Here is a 22187-nt window from a genome sequence, read left to right as displayed (position 1 = left end):
GGCGTACAACTCCCTAACCTCTGTATCTAGTAGGTCGATCGTGGAGTTTACCTCTGAATCACTCTCGGATCCAGGAGAAGAGTCGGCGTGCGTCGGTGTAGCATGTCCACCTGAAGATGCACGAGCACCATCGGCTTCACCCGCCATGGTGCAGAAACCCTTGCGCCGACCGGCCGCCAAGCAAAGGCCGATGAAGCCGGTGGCTTCCTTGTCCCGCTTCTTCTTCTTCTTCTTGTCGTCCTCGTCGGAGGTCGGTGAAAAAGAGCGGTCGGTGTCGGAGCTCTTGTCGAGGTCGCTGAGCTGCGCCAGGAAGGCCTTCTCCCGCTTCTTGGCCTTGTACTGAAAGCGCTTCTTGAGCGACTCCTTGTCGAAGCGTCCTCCCCGGTCACGACTGTGGTGGTGGTGGCACCGACGCTCCTTGTTGGAGCCTCCCTCGTCGCGGTCGCGGTGGCGGTAGTAGTCGAAGTGGTTGTTCTGGCCACCGCCGGACTTCTTGGGGCAATCGGCGATGAAGTGGTTCAGGTCACCGCAGTTGTAGCACCCGGGGTTCTTCTTACTCTGCCTGTTGTGGTAGACGCGCTGGAACTTGCTGATGAGGAGGCACAAGTCGTCGCCGCCCAGTGTTTCCAGCTGCTCATCTGAAACAGAAGGCAAAGAGGCAAGAGAAAAGCCAAGAGCAGAGTTAGCGTTAGAGCTCGATCCACCTGGGCCAGTCACAAGAGCGATGCTCTTGGAAGGAGGGGCACCATTGAGCTTGGCTCGTGTCTAGTTATCCACCTCTTTGGCCTTGAGCTTGCTGAAAAGCTCGTTCACCGTCAGAGTCTCATAGCCAGTAGACTCAATGATGGTGTTCCCCTTGAGATCCCACACAGAGCGGTCAAGTGCGTAGAGCAACTTGAGGGCCTTCTGGTGCTCTGTGTACTCAAGGGCATCAGCAGATCTGTTCGCATTGACTTTCTACACAATCGACTGAAAACGACTGAACATCAAGTCAATGCTCTCACCCGGCTCCTGTGTGAAGTTCTCGTATTCATGCCGGTGAGTCTCGAACAGTCTGGCCTTCACCTGAGGTGTGCCCTCGTGGTAGTTCTCAAGACACGTCCAAATCTTGTGGGCTTCCTGAAAACTCTGGACGTGTGAGAACTCCGCACGAGAAACGCCAGCGAACAAGGCATTGACGGCCTTAGCGTTAGCCTCGTGCTGGGTCACCTGAAGGGGCGTGGTCCGAACAGCCAGCACCTCGTAAAGCTGGTTCGTAGTAATTTCCCAGACCTCGGCTCCCATGCTCTGCAAGAATGCTCTCATGCGAACCTTCCAGTAGGCATAGTCCTCGCCGGAAAACACCGGGATTTTACCAAGACTCGCCATGGTCGCCAAGTGGTTTTCGAACCGATTAAGGTATTGAAAATCTCAACCAAGCTTTGATACTAATTGAGGGACCAAAACTGGCGACCAGAGGGGGGATGAATGGGAGCCGATCAAAATTTCTTTGAAATTTGAAACGTCGGCCTGTGTCCCTAAATCACCGCAATACCTCAAACCTAGGTCAGCGAGAATAGCTATGGACAAGCTATCTCGAAGCAAAAGACCCAGGTCGCAGCGCGGAAGCAAAGGCGAGAGAAACTTCTCAACCCGCAGTGCAACACACACAGACCGGTCTGACCGGTGCACTGGACCGGTCTGACCGGTCGGGCAGTTCAAACCCCGACTGACCGGTCTGACCGGTGTCGTCCACAAAGCCCGCAAACAAACCTTCAAACCACGAATCTCGATTAAATGAAGTCCAAATCCAACCAAACTTGGAGGAAAGCTTCGTAACTACCCCGTGAACATATCCCCAAAAGATCTCGTCCTAAAGATCAACGAATCTTGAGAAATTGAGGGGAGATCAAAAGAGATTGGGGTTTTCTCAAAAACACAAAATCGCCAATCCGTGAGAACCCATGATTTCAGGGGGTTTAGCACTAGGCTATAAGCATAGGAATCATTCCAAAGAGTTCATCAAACCACGAAATCAAGGGTTGGACTCCTCCAAACAAGAAACACACCAAAAGAGGAGAATTGAACCCAAAACGCAAGAGAGAAGGGGAGGACGAGATGCTTAGCACACACAAGTGAATCGCAAACAAATTTCATCCATTAATTCTCAGAGGAATTCACCTATACAACAGCTAGAGCCATCCGCCCATCATCCACCCACTAGATTGAAGAGAATAGCTATAATCTAAACTCTCTTTGCGTTGGAGTCCTTGGCCCTAACCTAGAGCAGGGGCTGGGAGAAGGAAAAACAAAGAGAAAACAAAAGACTCAAGAGACTCAACAAGCCACGGGCTGGTGGGGGTATTTATACCCGGCTGCTGCGGCCAGTCCAGTCAGACCGGTCCCCTGGGACCGGTCAGACCGGTCGGGTCAGCAGCACCCCGCTGTACAGCCTCGATCGACGACGGAGCTTCTTTCTTCGACTCGAAGTCTTTGCTGCGATGCCGCCACGTCGATGAAGTTCCGGTCCGCGGTTTTGGAGGGTCCGCGAAACCCGGGTAGGTGGCCGGTTTTGAGAAAACCGCCAAAACCTCACGCGCGGGAAGATTCCCGCCTCCACGCCGTGGCCCTAGACGCCGTTCCCGCCTCGGCCTTCTGACGGCTCTAGACGCCGCCCGACGCCCGTCACCTTCTCGCCCGCAGCGAGGCCCTAGACGCCGTCGACGCCCGTCGCCTCCATCAGTCCCGAGACCGACGCCCGTGCCTCCACGGCTTTGCGTCTTCAACCGCCGTCCGCCTCCTTGGTTTTGTGGCGCAAACCAAGAAACCCGCCTTCCGTCACCGCTTGCGCCCTCGATCCAGGAGTGAACGCCACAGCTGCCGCCCGGTCCGAGCTCCGGTCCCGGCTGCCCTTCACTGCCGTCCACCGCACGGTCCATCGGCCACAGCACCTCCACGGCAGCTCCCCGTCGACACTCGACGCTCGTGTACCTGCAATCCAAAGACCAAGCGCACGATCACACCGCACGGTTGACAATTTCACTCATCACAAGCAGGATAGAGTACTCACATTCCTCAGATTTGCTGAAGTTGAAGGTGGTGTTGGTGTAGCTGGTGTTGCTTTGTCCCCGCCGTGCGCGTCCCACCGGCCAAGTAGTCGTGCCTCTGCCCCGACGGCAAAACACAGCACCGACGACGAGAGTGGGTGGATCGATCCCATTGCATCTTGGCGTTGCTTTATGTTCTGGCCCGCCGATGAGCCGATCCATCGTAGTAGGACCCACCGTCCCGCGCTTCTGTTTTCCTGCATCATATTGCAGCGTAAATTAATTTCGATTAGTAGTAGGAGCAAATTTGATTTTCTGGTCATGCTCGTGCAACAAGCCAACAAATAATAGTCGTACAGACAATATATATGGCGTGGAATAGTCAGGCTAGATTGACCAGTGTTGGAGGAGACTAGAGACTTGGACCTAGTCAGCTCTGCCGCATTCTCCAAGCTCCCACGCACAGCCATGGAAATTGCTTCAACTTTCTATCACTTCAAGAGACTAACCTGTCGGACTTCGCCTGCAATAGTTGAATTCGTTGAGCCATCATCATTCACTGACCTGCCCACTTTCCTATTCTAATTCGGGGTGGGCAAATTTAACCGAAAACCGAAAACCGAACCGAAAGAACCGGGAACGGAACCAAAAGAACCGAAACCGAGAATTTCGGTTCCTAGTTCGGTTCCTGATTCTGCGGAACCGAAATAGGCCGGTTAGTTCGGTTCTTGGGCTCGGTTAACCGAACTAACCGAAGCCCAACCAAAAGCCCAATAGCCCAATAGCAGCCCAAGATGTAGAACAGCCCATCTTGAACCCTAGCTCTAGCAGACCCCCTCAGCCTCCACCGACAGCCTCTCCACTCCCTCATCCCCCAGCCACGTGCTCCCGCCGCCTCCACTCCCGCAAGGCCGCATCCCACCAGCCCCGCCACCGCCGTCCGCCGGTCCGCCACCGGCGCCTCCACTCCGCCCGAGGACCGAGCCCGAGGCCCCGACCCCGACCACGGCACGGAGGCGCACCATCTCCCCCCTGCCCCCTCGCTTCCCGCCCGCGCCCACCGCCGGCCACCGCCCTCAGCCCCACCCTTGGCGAGCAGCCGAGCACGCGCCGGCCGCCCTCCGGCTCCCGCCCCTGGCCACCGTCCCTGCCCGCCCCATGGCCGCCGGTCGCCGGCCCTAGCCCCAGCCCCCTGCACCGGTGCAGGCTGCAGGCGCGACCAGCGCACGGCGGCGGCTCCCCCCGGCAGACGCGACCGACGCACGGCAGCGGCTCCCCCCGGCAGGCGCAGCGGCAGCGACGACGACCGGATCCCGCCTCGCCCTCCCCGCCCGCTGCCGCGGCACCTCCCTGACCGCCACTGCGGCCCGTTCCCGGCCGCGGGCCCGCGGCCCCGCCCTCCCCAGCGGCCTCCAGCGGGGCATGCGGCCAGCTGGTGCGTGGGTCGCAACGGCGTTGCGCCTCCCTGGTAGGCCAGGCGCACAACGGCCGCCGGCCGGGCAGCCGTGGTCCTCGCCCATCGGCAGTCCAGGGCTCCATGCGGCGGTGGTGGCGCGCCCGTCCCCTGCAGGGAAGCCGCCAACGGCGAGCGGCTGTGCGCGTTCCTGGGTGCTCAACTAAGTTCGGTTCCATCGGTTTTAACCGAAACCGAACCGAAAGAACCGAACCCGAAATTTTTCGGTTCCTAATCTTGAAAAGAACCGAACAGTTCCTGTTTTTGAGGAACTGAACTTCTTTAAGAACTGAAGAATCGAACCGATCGGTTCGGTTAGAACCGAATGCCCAGTCCTAATTCGAATCGCACACTCGCAGTACCCCAGTTCGCAGTTGCGCCGCAAAAATGCAACCATCTCTTCTTCCTCCTGTAGCCGTGCTACTGCTCGCTCTATTTGTCAGTCCCACCACCACTGTCGCCGCCATGAACACATCGAACCTAGCCTGCGCGCCGGCGCTCTGCGGGAACCTCTCCATCTCCTACCCGTTCTGGCTCGCCGGCACGCACCCGCCGGAGTGCGGCTACAAGGGCTTCCAGGTTACATGCGACAAGCAGGGCAGCGTTTCCCTGGCGAACTCCTACTGGAGGTACCAGCTCCGGGACATCTTCTACGAGAACAGCTCCTTCATAGTCACCAACGTCGACCTGTCGGGCGGCAGTTGCAGTGTGGACCTCTTCTTCAACTCCTCCGACCTCAGCCTCTCGCCTTTCAGCATCAGCTCCAAGAACCAGGAGTTGTTCTTCCTCTATGACTGCCACCGGCAGGAACGGCAGCTGCCTCGTTCTTGGGCGCCCGTGAGCTGCGGGAACAACTCGCCCAATTCCTTTGCCTTGCTTGGGAAGGGGTACACTGTAACACTCTGACCGGATACTCCGGCCGTAGATCTGGAAACTCCGGGCAAAACGGTTGATGTGTCTTTAAATCCAAGTCTTAGTCTTTCCACCCTCACTCAGCTCTCTCTTCTTTTTTTCTTCTTCCTCCACGAGCTGGGCTCGTTCCCCCACCGCCCACCCATCGATCTCCACCTTCGGCCACCGAATCGTCGATTCCTTTCACGAGCATCTTCCTCTCCTTGTTCTCCACCTTTTTCTAAGCCCGTTTGATCCATTCCTCGGCCGGAATCGGCTCCCCACGGACGTCCTCTATTGTTGACCGCTTGAAGCTCCGCCTCACGCGAGCCCCATTGTTCGGCCTTCCTCCGCACGAATCGAGCAAGGGGTAAGCTTCACCGCATCCTTCTCAACCTTCCCGACCTCTTTTCCCCCATTTTTTCCTTGCCGGCGCACTGGGAATGTCATGGGCGCCGCTGCACCCCGTGACATGCATGCTGTTTTTGCCCTTTTGTTAGGTCTGCCCGGAGACTCCGGGTATAAGCCCGGATACTCCGGGTTTGGAACACTCCGGGGGAAACTCCGGGTATAAGCCCGGATATTCCGGATTTGGAACACTCCGGGGGAAACTCCGGGTATAGGCCCGGAAACTCCGGACTTTGGGGTCCGGACACTCCGAATAATGGTCCGGATATTCCAGATATCTGAAAATGTCGTCAACTAGTATGGGCGTACCTTTGGGTAGATTATTAGTACCTATACTCGTACAATGACTAATTTATCATTACAAATCATAATTGCATTCCTCATATCATATGCATACGTGTAGCAGCCGCCGCAGAGGAGGTTGTGTACGAGGTGGTTGCGGAGCCACGGGAGCCGCTAGAGTAGGCCCAGCAGGTGGAGAGGCATGAGAACCAGGCCCAAGGCCCAGTTGACCCCGGTGCTGAGCAGCAGACTCAAGGCAAGCTCCGGTGCACAACCTATTAATTTAAAGTATGACATATATATATATATATATATATATATATATATATATATATATATATATATATATATATATATATTACTTATGCATTACGTATAGGAATTGGTTGAAATCTTAGTTGCATGATCCCTAAGTTTCTTTGAGTTTATACTAGTATGTTAGGACGATAGTAATGCTATGCTTAAGAGTTCTCGGTAGAAGTCGGGTGACTTCTTGTCACTCGCGAGATATATGATGTTTAGAAGTTGAGTAATTTCCGATTACTCGCGAGATATGAGATTTGTTTATATTCTGACACATGAGTTGTTGAAATGGATATAGAATGCATGGAAATTTGAGACTGGACGGGAATTGATGATGGTGTATAGGTATGGCAGCAAGACAAGGTTCCTGGTTGTCTTAGCCCCGTCTGTGTCGATTAAGGACCAGTCGTTGTTGGCCCTACTGATCATGTTTGAACTGTACTAACCGCATGCCGGGAGTAGGAGGTAGTCGAAACCGGTAAGTCTAGTACTGCTTCGCTTCGAAAGTACAGAACTTTATCACCACCCCTTAGGGCGAGTCGAGTAGTCGCGGAGAAACGGGATGCATATGTTTACTTTTGGTGGTCGCTCGTTGAGCTCGGCTGACTATATGTAGGTGGGGCGGTTCTGTAGTTCGAGGCGAGGAGGGGAAGGGTTGGTGCGTGTGGTCCGACGGGGCATACGCGTGCCGTGTTGGTTAGGTCCACCTTGCAAGGTTAAATCGAATCGATTCGCCGTCAGTCGCTCTCGGATATGAGCACATTGGTCACTGCGTCGCATCGTAGTGTTGTGATGGAATAATAGTTATACCTATGATGATGAACACAATGAATTATTATTTATTGCTCCACTATATTTGCTCTAGATTTGGTTATGCAAATATTAGACTATGATTAATTTATATAGAACTTAGGCTAAAATAAGAAAAGTAAGGACTTTTCTGCAAAATAACCACCAACCAAAAAGCCTTGCATGTCTAGATATGTGGGCTAAGTTATACCCATTGGTCGGATAAGTCTTGCTGATTATTAGTTGCTCAGAGTTTGTTGCCACCAATTTTTGTTTCAGGGCACCCAGACGTTGACTTCTGCCCCTGCTGCGTTAAGTTTATCCACCGTGATGCAGAGGGGTGGGAGGTGGTTGAGCGAGACCCATAGAATAGCGAGTTGGCGGCTTGTATGCTTGTGGGCGAAGTGTGCAGCTCTTCCGTTTTGTTTAGACCAGTCTGACCAGTCAGTGGACCGGCCTGACCGGTAGGTTTGGGTAGATTAGTGCTACCGGTCTGAACGGTAGAGTGAACCGGTCTGACTGGTTGAATAGAAACTGAACTAGAGTAGATGGTAGAGTTGTAGATTCTTTTTTTTCTTTTTTTATTTGGACTTGGCTTCTCCATGGTAAAAGTTATAAGTTATGTATATATTCGAACCAGCTTTATGAAACTAATGTATTTAAACTCGTGTTGTAAAAGTTATGCTTGCGCCTCGGTCCGCCGCTGCCCACGCCGCTGCGCCGCCCACGCCGCTGCGCCGCCCGTCCGTCATTGCTCCTTGCCTGCGCCACCGCCGGTGAGGCTCACCGCCACCTCCTTCACCCCGTGCGCGCGTCCCGAGCCCCTCCGGCCTTGCCTCGTCACGCCGCCGTCCGCCGGCGCCGCCGCGCCGCGCAAGCGGGCCGCGCGCACCAGCGCGCAGTGGCCGCGCTCCCGCGTGGGTCAAGGTGGGCGCTGAGCCTTGACCGGCCTGATGTGGGCCGCTGGCCCTGGGCCCACCTGTCGGCCTCTGGCCTGGCGGGTGTGGCCGGACCCGGGTTCACCTAGCTTTTTTGCTGGGGTTTTCTTAGGTTTTACTTGTTTGCAATCTTGCAAAATTCATAGAAATTCGTGTATAGGTCAGAAAAATATGAAACTTGTTTTATTGGGTTCGTATCACTCTGATCTACTTAGGAAAAATATTATTTTGTATGTTACTTTGCTGTCAGTTTATCTATAGTTTTATTTTACAAAAGTGAACTTAATGCTTAGTTATTTGAGTATTGCTCTAAAAATTTCAAACTAAATTTTGTTAGACTCCTTGTAAGGTGTAGTTTTTAGTGGTGCAACTTTTTCACATGTTTCCTTGATGTCTATCAAAGTTTTAGCTTGGTTTCTTATGCTTTCTCTGAAAATGGTTTAATATAGAAATTTTTTTGTGGAAAGTGAGAAAATAGTAAAACTGTTTTTGTTAGCTTTTCTATAATGCCTAGTATCTATGATAATTTTCTTGGATTTGTTTAGATAAGTTTGCCTATCTTTTATGATTTATCTTGTTTTGAACTGCTGAAAACTAATATATTTATGATTAATTATAGGAAAATGCTTTTGCTGAAAATTCAATTTTCTTGAGTTCCTTGTAATGTTCTCTACATGCTCAATTTATTTCATGATTTATGCTTGTTGTTAAGTGGATTTCTTAATTCTTGTATCGCATTCATGCATTATAGTGACCGAACCGTCGGAGGTCGAACCCGTGGAGCCCACCGAGTCCTTTGAGCCTGAACCCAGAGTCCCGTTCGTGGTCGAACCCGAAGTTAACCAAGACCAGCAGCTAAGCATAATTCCTTGCACCTATTTAATTTGATTAGTTTAGTTATCTCATCGGGTAATGTTGGGTATATAAATTATGTACGTATTGCATTCTTGTACCCACTTTAATGCATTGTCCTTCCTTGATTGGTTTATCCATGTCCTTGTCACTTGTTAGTCAGATAATTACTTAACTTGACTAGATGCTTAGCTCTGCTTAGAATACTCATCCTGCTTACTAGAAAGAACAGCTGGAGTATCACATTTACCGATTACCCTTGATTGCACTAGTTGGGTTTGGTTGTTAGTGAAGTGGTAGTACCGAGATTCGAGCGGAATGGTAGGGCCTAGAGAATAAAGTCACATGGGCATAGTCCGCTTGGATCAATTAAGGACCGAGTGGATGCCATCGGCCTTGAGCACCTTTCCGTGCTACCACATATCTAATATAATGGTATGGATGAGCCAATTACCTTCTTTGACTTAACCATTGGGGCCCGGTCCCAGATACGTGGTCAAGGGCTATGCAGGGAGGCTTAGCGGGTCCCCGAGTGGAACTATGTGTAGGAAATTTAGAGATGTCCTCGGTGGAACTAAGTCTCCACGCGCAAGCTGGGCGTACCCTCAACGGTTGAGCCTTGTTGGGAATGGTTGGCGCGAGTACCCCCTTATCCAACTTTAGCGGGTTGGGTGAGTCGCATGGTCCTTGCGTCTTGTGGGTAAAGTAGTACACCCTTAAAAGGTTATAAACAATTCGAATTGCCGCGCTCTCGGATATGAGCAAGCTCTTGGTTCGCCAAATTCCTCTTAGAGAGTTTCGGTATTGTTGGTTTTGGATTCATGTCTTGTCAATGATCTATTGAATGTTATGTTACTCTTTTAATCAACTAAAATTATTTGTGGGTTTCGGGCAACACTAATTAATTTTGCTAGGAGATATTCTAGGAAGCTCATGCTTATGTAATAATTACTTACCTTTAAAAGCTTTTACTTGAGCCTTGCATGATCCTTGTTTATTTAATCGCGTAAGTCTTGCGGAGTACCTTTGTACTCAGGTTGCTTCTAAACCTAGTTGCAGGTGAGCTGGAAGTGGTGTTCTGCCACTTCTACCCCGCCGATCCAGATGCGGGGGAGGAGTAGGTCATTGTGGCTGTGATGATGTTCTTGAGCAAGGCATCATTACCTGAGTATGTCTTTATCGTAGTCGAGCTCCGTGAGAGCATTTTAATGCAATAAACTTTAAGTTTCTGTTTAATATGACTTTCGTGAACCCAAGACTTGTAAGTGAAGCTTGGAAACCCACCTATATCGAACTTGTAATATTAAGTGTGTAAAATTGCTCTTTATGGTTCTGTGGCGACATATCTGATTGTAAATGGTATGTGCATATGCTGGATCCTGGACTTATGTTGGAGCACATACCGGGACTACCGGATTTGATGTTATTTTGGACGGATGATGTGTCGGTTATTCGTGTCTATAGATGGGGGATAACACGTGGCACGCTCTCCGGCCAACACGTGTTAGTTTCCATCTGGATGATAATTACCGGCGGTTCGTTTAAAATAATATCAAATTGGGCGGTTCTCACAACGGGTATCAGAACCGAGGTTTCCATAAAGTGAACCTAAAATTTGCTTAGTAGGGTGTGGGTAGAAATAAAATTAGATCACTTGCATTAAGATTTACTTTTGTTAAAAATTTGAACTTAAAGTAAATTGCTACCCTTCTTTCTTTGTCTTAGAGCTAACTCTCCCTTATTGCTTCACTTGTTTAATTAAGGTATGCTTAACCCCTCTTGTCTTCATAAGTAGCGGGAGCGTAGGAACACCCTTTCACCTGCTGGAAACCTTTTGAGCCTTTTACCGGGGTTGAGAGGGTGGGAATCACCCATTGTCCTAAGTGCTAGTAGGAGGGTTGTAGCACTGCTGGGCAATGCGGTTGTTTCAGGTCGTAAGGGAGTGCTAGGACGTTAAGGCATGCTCACGATGTGAGGAGACGTCATGTGCATTCATACCTTGCATGCATGCATACTCTCTCTTCTGGTCTCCAATTCCGTGCTGCATCAATCAAGTGTGCTGTTGTTAAGATCTTGCCTAGTTGGATCTTGTTAACCTTAGTGGACCAAATCTGTTTGTTTTTCTCTTAGAATGGCTACTTCAGTGTTGGTTATGTGTTAGATTTTTATCTACACATTGTCTTTCCACCCTACCTTTGAGTATCATTCTCTAACTTTCATTCCTGACCGCTAACCGTTTTGTTTATTAACAGGATGGTGTTGCGTTCGGGAACTGAAAGGGATGGTGCTAATGGTTCGGGTGGCAATACCAACCGCAACAATGAGGTTCCCCTTCCTATCCTCCTGTTCACCCAAGCCTCGCGGACGTCTTGGCCCGGCAAACTGAACTTATGGCGACCATAGTCAATCAAATGGGCAATGCCGGCAATCATGGCCCAAGAGCTGAGCCTCAAGTGAACAGGTTCGGGGATTTCTTCCGCACCAACCCACCCATCTTTCGTGGCTCTAAGGATCCTCTTGATGCGGATTTCTGGCTCAATGTCATTGAAGAGAAACTGGGTCTTATTGAGTGTGAGCCATATGAGAAGGTTTTATTTGCTGCTCATCAACTGCATGATACCCCTGGGACTTGGTGGCGGAACTTTAAGGCTTCTCACCCTGCAAATCACCGTTTCACATGGGAAGAGTTCTGCACAGCTTTTCGCTCTTTCCATATTCCCAAGGGTATAATGGACATTAAGAAGAAGGAATTTCTGAATCTTACTCAAGGAAGTCATAATGTGATGGCATATGTCAATGCCTTTAATACCCTTTCCAGTATGCACCTGAAGAAGTGGCCATAGATGCCAAGAAACAAGAACGTTTGTATGATGGGTTCTCTGAGGAGTTACAAGACAAGCTTTCCACTACCAAGTTTGAAAATTTCAATGATGTGGTGAATATTGCCATCAGAGCCGAGCACAAGATGAAGAATCTTGAAGCAAAGAACAAGCGTCCTGCTCCTACCTCTACGGGCGGTAGCTCCTCACGTCCACGTTTGAGGCCTTTTCCTCTTTCACCTCGGGCGTCGGGTGCTCAACGTCCCTGTCTTATGTGGATTGTGCATCACCCTCAACCTCCTTAAGGACAAGCTCCTAGGCCGATCAATACCTACTGGAGCAATCCAAATGTTGCTGCAAAGAAACCATGCTACAATTGTGGTGGTATAGGCCATTTCTCTAGGGATTGCCCCTCTACGAGGCGTGGAGGTGCCTTCAATGCACCCAGGCCTAATAACCCTCTACCTCAAGCATCACACCAAGAAGTCAAACAACAACAAGCTCCTAAACGTGGCCATCTCAACTACACCACTGCCGAAGAAATTCCGGAGAATTTCGAAGTTCTCATGGGTACGCTCCTAATCAATTCTCACCCTGCTATAGTTCTTTTTTATTCTGGAGCAATTTTTTCATTCATCAACAAGAAATTTATGCTGCATAGTAAGCTTGAGATGCAAAACCTACCAGTGCCATACCGTATAGAATCACCGGGTGGAGAGATCATTTCTAGAAACTTTGTGGATAGAGTTCCAATTCTCATCGAGGGAGCTATTTTCCAAGCTAATCTTCTTGTTCTAGATCAGATAGGTTTAGATGTGATTCTTGGAATGAATTGGTTGGGTAAGCATGATGGAGTTATTAAATATGGGCCCCGCACCATCGATCTTTTGCATCCCTCTGGAAAGAGAGTTCTACTCTCTCTTGCCAAGATGGAATATTGTTTATATGCTTTGCCGAGTACTAAAGCTACAACATTGGAAGATATTCCTGTGATATGTGAATATCCAGATGTCTTTCCAGAAGAATTACCGGGTATGCCACCTGATCGCGAGGTGGAATTCATTATAGAGCTCATGCCCGGGACTGCTCCTATCTCTAAACAGCCTTACCGAATGCCTCCCAATGAGTTGAAAGAATTGAAGAAACAACTCAAGACTTTATTGGACAAGGGTTTTATTCGTTCGAGCTCCTCTCCTTGGGGATTCCCTGCTCTCTTCGTAAAGAAGAAAGATGATAGTTTACGGATGTGTGTTGATTACCGTCCATTAAACGAAGTCATTGTCAAGAACAAATATCCTCTTCCTCGAATTGATATCTTATTTGATCAACTCTCGGGAGCTCGTTATTTCTCCAAGATTGATCTAAGGTTAGGTTATCATCAAATCAAGATCCGGAAAGAAGATATTCCAAAAGTGGCTTTCTCTACAAGATATGGCCTCTATGAGTTCACTGTTATGTCTTTCGGCCTCACCAATGCGCCGGCTTATTTCATGTATCTGATGAATAGCATCTTCATGGAAGAACTTGATGTCTTTGTGATCATCTTTATCGATGATATCCTTATTTATTCCAAGACCAAAGAAGATCATGCTCGTCGCATTCATATTGTCCTTCATAAACTTAGAGAACATCGTCTTTATGCCAAGTTCAGCAAATGTGAGTTTTGGCTTGAAAAGGTCTCTTTTCTCGGTCATATTCTCTCTAAGGATGGTATTGCTGTAGATCCTAGCAAAGTGCAAGATGTTCTTGATTGGAAGCAACCTCAGAATGTCCACGAGATCCGGAGTTTTCTTGGACTTGCAGGATATTACCGCCGGTTCATAGAGAACTTCTCTAAAATTGCGAAGCGTATGACTGAGTTACTGAAGAATGGGGTCAAGTTTGAGTGGTCCCCAGCCTGTGAAGAAGCCTTTCAAACCCTTAAGGATCGTCTAACTACTGCTCCAATTCTTGCTCAGCCAGATATTTCCAAGAGTTTCGATATTTATTGTGATGCTTCTCGCATCGGTCTTGGCTGTGTTCTTATGCAAGAAGGCCGAGTAGTGGCCTATGCTTCTCGTCAACTCAAGCGACATGAAGAAAATTATCATACCCATGATTTAGAGCTTGCGGCTGTTGTCCATGCTCTAAAGATATGGCGTCACTATCTGCTTGGCAATCATTGCAATATCCATACTGACCATAAGACCCTCAAATATATTTTCACTCAATCTGATCTCAACATGAGACAACGTCGATGGCTTGAGTTAATTAAGGATTATGATATTGAAGTGCACTATCATCCTGGTAAGGCAAATGTCGTCACTGATGCACTAAGCCGGAAGGCTCAATGCAACTGCCTGACCATAGCTCCTCCTGTGCAAACTCTTTGTGATGATCTCTGGAAACTTGGAATTTCCATAGTTAAAGAAGGCTATCTTGCTACTCTCATGGTCAAATCTGACCTTTATGATCAAATTAAGGATGTCCAAAAGAAGAGTAAGGGTATGGCTCGAATTCGGGAATTAATGAAGGAGGGCAAAGCTCGATGCTTCTCTACTGATGATCAAGGAGTTCGATTCTTTGGGAAGCGTATTGTGGTGCCTAAGGATCATAGCCTCAGGCGAATTATCCTGGATGAAGCCCATAGTTCTCAATTCTCCATTCATCCGGGCAGTATCAAAATGTATCAAGATCTCAAGCAAAGATTTTGGTGGACTCGCATGAAGCGAGAAATCGCTCGGTACGTCTCTGAGTGTGATGTTTGTCAAAGGGTTAAAGCCGAGCATCTCAAACCTGCCGGTACCCTTCAGCCTTTACCTATTCCATCATGGAAGTGGGAATAAATTGGAATAGATTTTATCACCGGGTTACCCAAGTCTTCTCAAGGATATGATTCCATATGGGTAATCGTGGATCGTTTGACAAAATCGGCTCATTTCCTTCCAGTAAAGACTACGTATCATGTCAAGCAATATGCAGAGTTATATCTCACTCGCATTGTCTGTCTTCATGGTGTTCCTAAGAAAATTGTTTTTGACCGTGGTCCTCAGTTTGTTGCTCACTTTTGGAGAAGTCTTCATGAAGCTATGGGAACTGATCTCACTTACAGTACTGCTTATCATCCTCAAACCGACGGTCAAGCCGAGAGAGTCAATCAAATCTTAGAAGACATGCTGTGAGCCTGTGCTCTCATATATGAAAAGAAATGGGTTACTTGCTTACCATTTGCAGAGTTCTCTTATAATAATAGTTATCAAGCAAGTATCAAAATGTCTCCTTTCGAAGCCCTCTATGGAAGACGATGCAGGACTCCTATCAATTGGTCCGAATCTGGAGAAAGGCCTTTCTTTGGTCCAGACTTGGTGAAAGATGCCGAAGAACAAGTCAGAATTATCCGTGAGAATCTTAGCATTGCTCAATCTCGTCAAAAGATTTATGCTGATCGTCGCCGTCATGAACTCCATCTTAAGATTGGAAATTATGTCTATCTTAAGATTTCTCCATTTAAGGGCACTCGCCGTTTTCAAGTCAGAGGAAAGTTAGCGCCATGCTATGTGGGACCTTTTCGGATTATCAAGAAAGTTGGAGCAGTGGCTTATCAATTAGAATTTCCTCAATTACTCTCCACCGTGCACAATGTTTTTCACGTCTCTCAGTTAAAGAAATGCCATCGTGTTCCAGCTGACGCCATCGACTTGAGTCACTTGATCTTCAACCGGGCCTTACCTACGAGGAACACCCAATTGCCATTCTTGATCGTGATGAAAGAAGAGTAAAGCGTAGCATGGTGAAGTTTGTGAAGGTTCAATGGAGCAATCACTTCGAAGATGAAGCCACTTGGGAGCGTGAAGATCGATTACATCAAGAATACCCGGAATTCTTTTCCGATGAGTAAGTTCTCTCCCTACCGCACTCCACTTCCTTTATGAAGTTCATCTTCCTAGATATGGTTATATGTGGACACAGTCACCATCAAGAAAACTCTAAGAATGTTTCATCACGTCACATCATCCCTGCCCTTTTGCATCGTCTCTTTGATGTTTATCTTGTCTAGGTGAATATGGCCTCAACTTAGTCCAAGTTTTATCCTTCCTCTCTTGTCTACCTAAATCTCGAGACGAGATTTTCTTAAGGGGGGAGAGTTGTCACAGCCCAGAGAAAAAAAAGGAGAGAAAAAAATTAGCTCGCCGGGCCCACCTGTCAGTCTCCTCTTACCTTCTTCCCCTGCTCTGTTTCAGCGCGCACGCGTCGCCCCGTCGCCGGCGTCCATCCTTGTGCCACGCGCCGGCCATCCTCGCATGCCGTGCCGCCCCTTCACTCTTCCCCCTCACCCTCTCTTTATCCGTGCCCGATCGGCCCCCTTCTCCCCGCAAATCCTAGCCCCAAATCCCCCATTGTTGCCACAGCTCGAGCTCCGTGGTCGTCGCCGTTTCGCCTCCTCCGGTGCGTGCCGCGCCAATTCCTCACACGGGGAGCTCCCTCTCACCCTCCTCCTCCGATTCCGGCGCTCATCTAGCCTTGGGCCTCGCCGTGCAGGGCCGCCGCCGCTTGCCTCGGTCCGCCGCCGCCCAACGTCGGCGCGCCGCCCGTCCATCGCCGCTCCTCGCCTGCGCCACCGCCAGTGAGGCTCGCCGCCACCTCCTTCACCCCATGCGCACGCCCCGAGCCCCTCCGGCCTTGCCTCGTCACGCTGCCGTCCGCCGGCGCCGCCGCGTCACGCGCGTCACGCCGCGCGCGCACCGGCGCGCCGTGGCCACGCTCCCGCGCGGGTCAAGGCGGGAGCTGAGCCTTGACCCGACCTGGGGTGGGCCGCTGGCCCTGGGCCCACCCGTCGGCCTCTGGCCTGGCGGGTGTGGCCGGACCCGGGTGCACCTAGCTTTTTTGCTGGGGTTTTCTTAGGTTTTACTTGTCTGTAATCTTGCAAAATCCATAGAAATTTGTTTATAGCTCAGAAAAATATGAAACATATTTTGTTAGGTTCGTATCACTCTGATCTACTTAGGAAAAATATTGTTTTGTATGTTACTTTGCTGTAAATTTATCTATAGTTTTATTTTGCAAAAGTTGGCTTAATGCTTAGTTATTTGAGTATTGCTCTAAAAATTTCAAACTAAATTTTTTTAGACTCCTTGTGAGGTGTAGTTTTCAGTGGTGCAACTTGTTCGCATTCTTCCTTGCTGTTTATCAAAGTTTTAGCTTGTTTTCTTATGCTTTGTCTGAAAATGTTTTAATATAGAACTTTTTTCTGGAAAGAGAGAAAATCATAAAACCAGTTTTGTTAGCTTTATTTTCATGCCTAGTATCTAAGATAATTTTATTGGATTTGTTTCAACTAGTTTGCATGTCTTTTCTTATTTATCTTGTTTTGAACCGCTCAAAACTAATATATTTATGATTAATTATACGAAAATTATTTTGCTTCAAATTCAATTTTCATGTGTTCCTTGTAATGTTCTCTGCATGTTCAATTTATTCCATGATTTATGCTTGTTGTTTAGTTCATTTCTTAATTCTTGCATCGCATTCATGCATTATAGTGACCGAATCGTCGGAGGTCGAACCCGTGGAGCCCACCGAGTCCGTTGAGCCTGAACCCAGAGTCCCGTTCGTGGTTGAGCCCGAAGTTAACCAAGGCAAGCAGCTAAGCATAATTCCTTGCACCTATTTAATTTGATTAGTTTAGTTATCTCATCGGGTAATGTTGGGTATATAAATTATGTACGTATTGCATTCTTATGCCCACTTTAATGCATTGTCCTTCCTTGATTGGTTTATCCATGTTCTTGTCACTTGTTAGTCAGATAATTATTTAACTTGACTAGATGCTTAGCTCTACTTAGAATACTCATCCTGCTTAATAGAAAGAACAGCTGGAGTATCACATTTACCGATTACCCTTGATTGCACTGGTTGGGTTTGGTTGTTAGTGAAGTGGTAGTACCGAGATTCGAGCGGAATGGTAGGGCCTAGAGAATGAAGTCACATGGGCATAGTCTGCTTGGATCGATTAAGGACCGAGTGGATGCCATCGGCCTTGAACACCTTTCCGTGCTACCACATATCCAATATAATGGTATGGATGAGCCAATTACCTTCTTTGACTTAACCATTGGGGCCCGGTCCCAGATACGTGGCCAAGGGCTATGCAGGGAGGCTTAGCGGGTCCCCGAGTGGAACTATGTGTAGGAAATTTAGAGATGTCATCGGTGGAACTAAGTCTCCACGCGCAAGCTGGGCGTACCCTCAACGGTTGAGCCTTGTTGGGAACAGTTGACGCGAGTACCCCCTTATCCAACTTTAGCGGATTGGGTGAGTCGCATGGTCCTTGCGTCTTGTGGGTAAAGTAGTACACCCTTGCAAGGTTATAAACAATTCGAATTGCCGCGCCCTCGGATATGAGCAAGCTCTTAGTTTGCCGAATTCCTCTTAGAGAGTTTCGGTATTGTTGGTTTTGGATTCATGTCTTGTCAATGATCTATTGAATGTTATGTTACTCTTTTAATCAACTAAAATTATTTGGGGGTTTCGGGCAACACTAATTAATTTTGATAGGAGATATTCTAGGAAGCTCATGCTTATGTAATAATTACTTACCTTTAAAAGATTTTACTTGAGCCTTGCACGATCCTTGTTTATTTAATCGCGTAAGTCTTGCGGGGTACCTTTGTACTCAGGTTGCTTCTAAACCTAGTTGCAGGTGAGCCGGAAGTGGTGTTCGGCCACTTCTACCCCGCCGATCTAGATGCGGGGGAGGAGTAGGTCATTGTGGCTGTGATGATGTCCTTGAGCAAGGCATCATTACCTGAGTATGTCTTTATCGTAGTCGAGCTCCGTGAGAGCATGTTAATGCAATAAACTTTAAATTTCTGTTTAATATGACTTTCGTGAACCCAAGGCTTGTAAGTGAAGCTTGGAAACCCACCTATATCGAACTTGTAATATTAAGTGTGTAAAATTGCTCTTTATGGTTCTGTGGCGACATATCTGATTGTAAACGGTATGTGCATATGCTGGATCCTGGACTTATGTTGGAGCACATACCGGGACTACCGGATTTGATGTTATTTTGGACGGATGACATGTCGGTTATTCGTGTCTATAGATGGGGGATAACACGTGGCACGCTCTCTAGCCAACACGTGTTAGCTTCCATCTGGATGATAATGATAATGACCAGCGATTCGTTTAAAATAGTATCAAATTGGGTGGTTCTCACACCCTAACTCCTCTCGGTCCTTCGCTGAAAAAGCTTGAAAATCAACTAATATGAAACCCTTCACCAAAAAAGGGGATAGACAGGGGTCGTTTCCCCAACAATATATAGGCCCACGTGGAAGATTACTCCATCATCCTGGGTTGGTCTCCCGTTAAGATCAAGGAATGCTTGAGACTATTGCGGATTTGATGCGCGGCATTATTTTCATCACGATTATTCCCAATTGGCTTGCCATTTTTTCTTTTGCTTGGGTTTTGTGCCTCTTGTTTGTTACCCCTTTGGGACCGCGGGGGGGGGGGTCATAATTTTTTGTGTGCGTGGGAGGGGAGGGGAGCTAGGTACACTCCGCTGGGTGCCCATGCACCTACGTCGAAATGAAAACTCAGTGGTAATCATCAAATTTTCACCTTATAAATCAGAGAGTTAGCAGAAGAACCATGGACAGCGCACCCCCCCCCCTCGATTCAGCTGTACCTTTCGCCCCTGCCTCCTCATGCACATTTCTCTCTTCCTTATTATCACTCTTGTGCTCTTGGCGATTTGTATGATGATTCTGATTCCCTTCCTGGCTTTATAAGGGGTTGGATCGAGAGCCAAGAAAGGGAGACTTAGGTGGTTCCCTCAACAAACAAGAGTGGCACATCCTAACAATAGATTGTCGAGTAAATGGGTGTTGAATCACAAGGTCAACTTTAGGAAATGGAACATTACGGAATCAAACTTTAAGTATCATATAATTCACATTTCATGAGCATAACTCATTCCTTCCTTTTAACAAAAGAATCTATATGATTAAATTATGTTCTATTTCAGGTGGCAAGAGGAAAAACAAGAAGCTGATAGTGCTAATAGGTATGCAATGCTTGATTAAAATTTCAAAAGCAATCCATGATTATGTCTTTAAATAATATAAAACTGGATGAATCATAGTAAAATCATAGTCATTATATATATATATATATATATATATATATATATATATATATATATATATAGCTTGTTCTAGTACTTTGCACTTCGTACTTCCTCCTTTGTGTTTTTTTTTAAAGATGCAAATATGAACGCACATAATATATGCCTCACTATTTTAAGTGAAAGATAACAGCTATTTTAATTTCAGTTTCAATGTCAGTAGCTGCAAGCTTGCTCCTAGCATGTATATATGTCATGCGAAGGCGTAGAAAGAGGGAAACACTACGTCTTTTTATGTGCGGAAAGACTAGCAGCAATATTGAGAAGAAAATTGAGGCCCTAATAGTACTACATGGATCATTAGCTCCAAAAAGATACAAGTACTCGGAAGTAACAAAGATAATGTCTTCTCTTAATCATAAACTTGGGGAAGGTGGGTATGGCATGGTTTTGAAAGGAAGGCTTGATGACAGTCGTCTAGTTGCTGTGAAATTCTTGCATGATTCAAAAGAAGGAGAGGAGTTTGTGAACGAGGTTATGAGTATCGGCAGGACCTCTCATGTTAATATTGTTACTTTATTTGGATTTTGTTTGGAAGGCTCTAAATGGGTCCTAATATATGAGTTCATGATCAATGGTTCTTTGGATAAGTACATATATTCGGAGACTCCTAAAGCAGTTCTAGGATGGGAAAAGCTCTATACAATAGCAATTGGGATTGCTCGAGGATTGGAATACTTGCACCATAGTTGCAATACACGCATTGTCCATTTTGATGTCAAGCCTCAAAATATCCTTCTAGATCAGGATTTCCACCCAAAGATTGCTGATTTTGGTTTGGCCAAATTGTGTCGTAGCAAGGAGAGCAGGGTTTCTATGACTGGTGCTAGAGGAACAGTGGGGTTTATTGCTCTTGAAGTGCACTCTCGAACCTTCGGAGTTGTTTCAACAAAATCAGATGTTTATAGTTATGGAATGATGTTACTAGAGATGGTTGGAGGTAGAAAAAACATGAATTCAGTGGCTCTAAAGTCAAGTGAAAAGTATTTTCCACATTGGATTTATGACCACTTTGGTCAGGGCGATGGATTACAAGCATGTGATGTCTCAAGTGAAAATGAAGGAATAGCTAGGAAGATGAGTGTGATTGGCCTGTGGTGCATCCAAATATTACCAATGCATCGCCCTACAATAACAAAGGTTTTGGAAATGTTTGAGCGAGGTTTAGATGAATTGGACATGCCTCCGAGACAAAACTTCAGTCAAATACTGTAAGATATATATTTGCGATATACATTTCTGCAACTATCCGGTACCACTTACTATAATGTTGACATAGCAAAATCTTTGTTCTTTTGTAGAGAAGATCCATCTTACAATTTGAATGAAGCAAGCACAAGAACAATCAGTGGTATGTAAACAAAAGCTTTTAGTGAAGTGCTAAAGATGAAGGAGATAAGCATCCTGAATTCGAAAACCTTACAACGGTTACCAACTCTATGAAAAGGTTACCTAGCATTTGAATTAGGCATTAAACTTGTGTATCTATATGAGACAGGGTTCAATCTTGATAAGTTACTAGGATACCTGTTTCAAAAGAAAAGGCTACATGCCTACTATAATTTGCTATTGTTCAAGTATGTGTACGATGCTTTTTACGTAACTTTGTGTGGGACTGGAACGGGCGACCACAGGGGGCGAATGGAAGCCTTCAAAAACTCAACGAAAAAGCTGACTCCAATTCAGATGACACGAGTCAACTGGTGACACGCTCATCCTAGTAACAATTAGGAATTAGAAAATCTTAAACCACAGCGGAAGCAACGTGTAAAGCACAACCAGAAAAAACTCACGCCGAGGAGAAGGAAAACTATCTCTAAAACACCCTAACTAGGCATGCAGAGAAATAACTTAAAAAAAAGAATAACAGCTAATTAAATCTAGCTAAACAAACATGCAAAGATTAACTAAATCAAGGACTTAATTAAGCATGTAGATTAACAACTATTGAAATTAATTAACTAATTACAGCACTACAAAAGAAATTAAATAATTAACAAGTGCTAGGGGAAAAGAAACAAAGGAAATAAAAGTCAAAGACTCTCACTGGGCTGCCTTCCTACCGGCCGATGCAGACTGTTGGACCTCGTGCCCAGTTCATTGCGTGGTCGCACTCCAGCTTGGTATGTCGGCCCTGCCTGGGCTGTCCCGAGCTGGGCCGCTTCGGCTTGGGCCACACGCGCTGCCGCACGCGCACGCTCTGCTTGGGCGCTGATCCCCGCAGACGCTGCCGTGCCTGGCCGCCACTTGCCGAGC

The 22187-nt window shown here is 47.3% G+C and overlaps 2 protein-coding genes across 2 annotated transcripts in view; both read left to right on the top strand.

Moving 5' to 3' along the window:
* The window catches only part of LOC120706064 (LEAF RUST 10 DISEASE-RESISTANCE LOCUS RECEPTOR-LIKE PROTEIN KINASE-like 2.4), a 30888-nt gene extending 9377 nt beyond the window's left edge, over positions 1-21511 (top strand). Inside the window, exons 2-4 of the mRNA XM_039990638.1 lie at positions 19773-19811; positions 20080-21142; positions 21233-21511. Of these exons, the coding sequence (XP_039846572.1) occupies positions 19773-19811; positions 20080-21142; positions 21233-21290 (1160 nt within the window). The 3' untranslated portion in view covers positions 21291-21511. The remainder of the gene's footprint in view (positions 1-19772; positions 19812-20079; positions 21143-21232) is intronic.
* Positions 4819-6311, top strand: LOC120706066 (LEAF RUST 10 DISEASE-RESISTANCE LOCUS RECEPTOR-LIKE PROTEIN KINASE-like 1.2). The gene has a single exon (XM_039990640.1). It carries the CDS (start codon positions 4867-4869, stop codon positions 5383-5385), a length of 519 nt encoding a protein of 172 aa, XP_039846574.1. The 5' UTR covers positions 4819-4866; the 3' UTR covers positions 5386-6311.
* Positions 21512-22187: the final 676 nt, after the last annotated feature.

The sequence above is a fragment of the Panicum virgatum genome, chromosome 5K, assembly GCF_016808335.1.
Source record: "Panicum virgatum strain AP13 chromosome 5K, P.virgatum_v5, whole genome shotgun sequence".
NCBI classification, from domain to species: Eukaryota; Viridiplantae; Streptophyta; class Magnoliopsida; order Poales; family Poaceae; genus Panicum; species Panicum virgatum.
The sequence above is the reverse complement of the archived record's forward strand: the minus strand, read 5'-3'. Positions and strand labels throughout refer to the sequence as shown.